The sequence below is a fragment of the Saccopteryx leptura genome, chromosome 3 (assembly GCF_036850995.1).
Source record: "Saccopteryx leptura isolate mSacLep1 chromosome 3, mSacLep1_pri_phased_curated, whole genome shotgun sequence".
Classification (NCBI taxonomy): Eukaryota; Metazoa; Chordata; class Mammalia; order Chiroptera; family Emballonuridae; genus Saccopteryx; species Saccopteryx leptura.
Window position 1 is genome coordinate 286,794,866 of NC_089505.1, and position 6,000 is coordinate 286,800,865.

General features: G+C 35.0%; 1 protein-coding gene across 2 annotated transcripts in view; it reads right to left on the minus strand.

Annotated features, from left to right (window-relative positions):
* SPDYA (speedy/RINGO cell cycle regulator family member A) overlaps nucleotides 1-4,088 on the minus strand; it is a 36,582-nt gene extending 32,494 nt beyond the window's left edge. Inside the window, exons 1-2 of one of the 2 annotated variants that reach the window (XM_066378616.1) lie at nucleotides 3,839-4,088; nucleotides 1,046-1,104 (exon numbers count right to left, since the gene is read on the minus strand). In XM_066378616.1, coding sequence (XP_066234713.1) covers nucleotides 1,046-1,104; nucleotides 3,839-4,073 — 294 coding nt within the window. In that variant the 5' untranslated portion in view covers nucleotides 4,074-4,088. The remainder of the gene's footprint in view (nucleotides 1-1,045; nucleotides 1,105-3,838) is intronic. The other variant, XM_066378617.1, reaches the window with a different exon arrangement.
* Nucleotides 4,089-6,000: the final 1,912 nt, after the last annotated feature.

The window sequence follows — 6,000 nt, forward strand, 5'->3', positions numbered from 1 at the left end:
CTGACCAGTGGTAGCACAGTGAATAAAGTGTCCATCCGGGATGTTGAGGTTCCAGGTTCAAGCCCTGAGGTCGCCAGCTCAAGCACAGGCTCACCAGCTTGAATGTGGGGTCACTGGCTTGAGCATGGGATCACAGACATGATCGCATGGTTGCTGGCTTGAGCCCAAAGGTTGCTGGCTTGAAGTCCAAGGTTGCTGGCTTGATCAAGGGGTCATTGGCTCAGCTGGAGCCCCCCAGTCAATGCAAGTATGAGAAGCAATCAACGAACAACTAAAGTGCTACAACTATCTGTCTCTGTCTCTCTTGCTAAAAAAAAGAATGGTCGACAGTTTATTGTTATAATGAGACAGGCACATGGAGGGTCTTTGTTTTCATCTCTACCCTAAGTTGTGTATGGTTGAAATTTTCTGAAATTAAATTTCCAAATTCTGTTTGGTATATTAAATGTGATGTGAAATCATACTAAATTTTCTGATATGATTACCTGGTTGAAGATGGCATTTACAAAGCTGAAATTGTAACTCTTCAGCTAAATCTAATAGAAACATCTTGGAACATTATGGAAGTTAGCATAAATTTTTTAAAAATGAAACATTGATGTTAAAGAATATAAGCTAATTTTACTCTACAAGATTATTGAGATTTGTTTCTATCAAAATTATGTACAAAATATTAAAATATTAACAGACTGCCTTAGTGGAATAAATCTCAGAATATTCTTTCTCCAGTCTGAAAAAAGGTGGTAATTCTGATCAAAATATATTAAATCGATACTGATTCTTGTTTTCAATCAAAGAGATAGTCTTAGGTCTTTTACATCTAACCAATAATACTTTACAATTTCCCAAAATAAAGAATGAATCTAGAGTATATACTAATTTCAAAAAAATTAATGTATAAGGATTCCACTTTGAAGGAGCAATGCAGGTTATTTCTTTTCCTAAACTTAACCAGGAGGATAGAAAATTCTTATAAGATTTCATTAAAGTTCTGATGGTCTGGTAATATAAAGCTGATTAATGATTATACTGTTACCAAATTTACCTTGTCTGCAATTTTACAGCAGCAATCCATCCATAAGAAATCTTGAATTAAATCATCATCTACAACAAAAGATAGCTATGACTTGTCTTTTAAAGGCAGCATATTTCCTTTTGAAGAATTTCTACATAAGGAGATTGGTTTATTTACCATTGCCAGCACTATACAAAAAGTTACTGTTTTATTCTTTGGTTTACCATATGATTTGCCTTAATATATAGCTCAAGCTCTGGCTGGTTGGCTCAGGGGATAGAGCATTGGCCCAGCATACAGATATCCCAGGTTTGATTCCTGGTCAGGGCACACATGAAAAGCAACCACCTGCGTCTCTTGCCCTCTCTCTCCCCTTTCCTCTCTCTCTTCCCCTCTCTCAGCCAGTGGCTTAATTGGTTCGAGCATCAGCCTAGGGAGCTAAGGATAGAGTGGTTGGTTCCAGCATTGGGCCAAGACAGGAGTTACCAGGAGCACATGCAGGAGTCTATCTCCCCTCCTCTCAAAAACAAAAAAGTTTGTTATTGAATATCCCAATAGCTTTTCAGTCTTTAAAAAATAATGACTTAAGGGATACTCTGTTTTCTAAATATTTTATTAATATTTTTTTCTAAATGCTTTCTCCTTTCTCGTCACAGGGTGTTTTCAGTTTTGGATTCTTCTTCTTTCTTCCTATTTATGTCTGTCCAATTATCTATTATCTAAATACACATGAAAATGTCTATGTAAAGAAGATTCATAATTAATTATTTATAATTAACATTTAATTTTGGAGAAACTGAGTATTATGACAAAAAAATCAACAAAGAGAAATGCTGTTAAAAAAAAAAAAAAAAGAATAACATCCAAGAAGGTCAAAAGGACTTATTTCAATTTTATAAGGCTAAAATGTAGAATTTTTAAAAATATTGGTTTGGCCTGACCAGGTGGTGGCACAGTGGATAGAGGGTCGGACTGGGATGCGGAAGGACCCAGGTTCGAGACCCCGAGGTCGCCAGCTTGAGTGCGGGCTCATCTGGCTTGAGCAAAGAGCTCACCAGCTTGGACCCAAGGTCGCTGGCTCCAGCAGGGGGTTACTCGGTCTGCTGAAGGCCCACGGTCAAGGCACATGTGAGAAAGCAATCAATGAACAACTAAGAAGTCGCAACACGCAACGAGAAACTGATAATTGATGCTTCTCATCTCTCTCCGTTCCTCCGTTCCTGTCTGTCTGTCCCTGTCTATCTCTGCCTCTGTGGAAAAAAAAAAAAAAAACACCAAAAAAACCCACCAAACAACGAAATAATTAAATTGTGTTGGGTCATTTAAAAAAAAAAAAAAATATTGGTTTGTTGCAGAATATAATCTGAGAAAAATGTTTTTTCCATTTCCCCCTTTCATTTTAAGTTAAATAACAAAGCTTAACTTTTTTATATTAATTTTTACAACCTAGCAATATCTACCATATTTTCCCATGTATAAGACACACAATTTTTCAAAAAATGTGGGGTCTAAAAACTGGGGGTGTCTTATACAGTATTTGTAGATTTTTTTACTTGCATTTACTGCTTTTTCACACTTGTTCTTGCGCTCATTGTTGTTGATAAATAAAACGAGTTCAATAACTTTATGTAATACATTTTGTTTCAAATTTCAAGCCCCAAAATTAAGGTACGTCTTATACATAGAAGCATCTTATACATGGGGAAATATGGTATGTAGTCAAATACATAAAAAGTTCCAAGAGTAAGTACTGACTTTCTGAGAATAATTAATTTGTCTTGTTAATTCCATTTTTATTTCTTAAATTACCTAAAAGGTAGTCAGGGACTTTCTCTTATATCTCATTATCAGTTATAATTAATAATAATAAAAATAGATTTGTGCTCTACTTTTAATAGAGAGGCAAACTTGTATTAACAGCACTGGGAATATCCTGATAGTTCAACATTTTCCTACTTATATTAGTTATATTTTTTTAACTAATTTTGCTTGTCTTTAACTTTTAACCAGCTTGTTCTCATTGTTTTAAAAAAACTTTCTGTCCTCTAAGCAGAGCATATACTCTTATTCTCAACTCTCTCCTCCTACACACATCTGCCTTTCTCTATAAACAACAAAGTTTATTACCTCTACCTACAGACTGTGGTATCTACTTGACTTCATTTCTGAAACATTTACTAGACTCTGTCTATCCTATCCTTTCTTCTGTCTACCGTACTACCTCTACTTCAAAACAAAACCAAAACTAAACAAAACCCCTTTGTTGGCCAGTAGAAGTACTCTAAGAAAGTTTCTTTTTGATGATTTTAAAAACATTTATCATCAAAGTAGCACTCACTGTCTTATGATACAAACTATATGAACATGATAAAGCCTAGTTTATTTTTAACAATATTCCCCAGATATAATACTGAAACTTCTCTAAGTTGACTGACTACCTTCCCAGTTTACTCAGTTATAGCACTGAAAGTCTTGGGAAAACCCTGAAACCAGCTCAGTTCGCTTGGCTGAGATTTTATGCAGTTTTTTTTATTGTTGTTTTTACTTGAGGTCATAGAAAACTCATGCTATGAATTTGAATTGCCCAGAGTTTACATTTGACACTTAGACTTTAAATTTCTAATCCAAAAGAATTTCAAAACAAAACCCAACATTTATAAAAAGGAGTAAGTAAAATAAAAATAGATTTGGTTGAAAATGAGAAATCTGATAGGAAATAATAGTATCCTTTTTGATTATTATGAAAATAAAATACCTAGATCTTTACATTCTCTAATTTTTAAGTACTCTCTAATTACCACTATTACAATATTTTAAACCTACCAAATAATTTAAAGAAAGCAGTCATTTCCTGACGCTGTATAACCAGACAGGGTCCTTTGGGGCGTTTAGACTTGTTGCTATTCTGAGCATTTTTTTCAGATGTTGGCCAACTATCTTTAAAAATAGGACGTTTCAGATTAATAGGTTTTTTATGCTGATATGATCTACTTGACCCAGATTTTACATGAACAGTGACAGTAGGTGGTGTCTGACAACATAGCTGATTATGCCTCATTTTGGCTTCCCAAGATTCCTGTAAAAATAAAACATACAATTATTTATCACATTCTTACTCATTTCTATGTAAAAACCACTAATTGAATGACACCACCAGACGCAGTCATGTGAAATGTTATTGAACTTGCTAATAAAATGTTGTGACAATGACTTACATGTGAAAGCACTTTTAGAATTCAGTACTAAAAAATGTTGTGTTTTCTTTGGGTATCTGATGTATCTTCTTCTCCCAAGAAATTAGATCCTGTATACCATTTTCCTTTAACTACTGGAGAACTCAAAGCCAAATTTGAAAGTTAACTATAGAAACAATGCTAAGTTTATAATGTATTTGTGATATTCTTTTTTCCTGGTAATTTTTATTCTGCTTGTATTGACATAATTTATCATATGGTTGTTATATGCCACTTTTTTTTTTACAGAACAAGGCAAACTATTTCTAGAACTAAATTATAATCAATATTAAGCATTATATTAAAAAGCAACCCCCCAAAAAATGTATTTTCCTTGATATGTAATAAAATTTGCTTATTCAATAGCATTTATTGGAAAGTTGAAAATAATTCCAGCAAAGAGATGTATAGTGTGTGTACTTTGAGGGATTCTCATAAATTGATCCCTTCATATTTAAACTTGAGTGCATGAGCATGCTATTTGAGTGGCTGATTTTAAGTGTACATGAATGTACAGTGCTATAATCAAATAAAATTTGAAACAAAGTTAATCCATCCATATTTAACAATATGCATAATCACTACCATGTTTGGTGATAATTAGTTCATATATCACCACAGTTGTTATTACTTTCATGGTCAAAGCATTTATAAGGTAATAAGAAATGGAAGTATAAATAGACAAAGCAGAAAACTACTCTAAGACCCTAATGAGAACCTCTGAATCCATAACTCACAGTGACCCAAGCAGCCATACCTCCCTTAGTGTTCAAGGAGTTAGGTACAGATTCTCCTTCCTAACCCTCAGAAACTTCCCTGCTGAAGGAAGGTATGGAAAATAAGATTGGATTTAGTTGGCTAGATCAGCATTCTTCAATATGTGAGCCACTGCCTGACCAGGCGGTGGCACAGTGGATAAAGCGTCGGACTGGGATGCAGAAGACCCAGGTTCAAGACCCCGAGGTCACCAGCTTGAGCGCGGGCTCATCGGGTTTGAGCAAAAAAGCTCACCAGCTTGGACCCACGGTCACTGGCTTGAGCAAGGGGTTACTGGGTCTGCTGAAGGCCCACGGTCAAGGCACATATGAGAAATCAATCAAGGAACAACTAAGGTGTTGCAACAAAAAACTGATGATTGATGCTTGTCATCTCTCTCCGTTCCTGTCTGTCCCTATCTATCCCTCTCTCTGACTCTCTCTGTTTCTGTAAAAGAAATTAAAAAAATAAAAATATGTGAGCCAAATATGTAATTTATATATATTTTTTAAATTTATTTATTTTTTTATTTATTCATTTTTAGAGAGGAGAGAGAGAGGGAGAGAGAGAGACAGAGAGAGAGAAGGGGCGGAGGAGCTGGAAGCATCAACTCCCATATGTGCCTTGACCAGGCAAGCCCAGGGTTTTGAACCGGCGACCTCAGCATTTCCAGGTCGACGCTTTATCCATTGCGCCACGACAGGTCAGGCTGTAATTTATATTTTTAATGCCAACTTAAAAAGTACAAATAAACATGTTAATTTAATGTTATGTACCCTAGTATATAAAAAATGTCATTTTTAACATGTAATCAATATAAAAATTGAGATATTCTGCATTCTTTTTTTTTTTAAATATTTATTTATTTATTCATTTTAGAGAGGAGAGAGAGTTAGAATGAGAGAGAGAGAGAGAGAGAGAGAGAGAGAGAGAAAGGGGGGGAGGAGCAAGAAGCATCAACTCCCATATATGCCTTGACCAGGCAAGCCCAGGGTT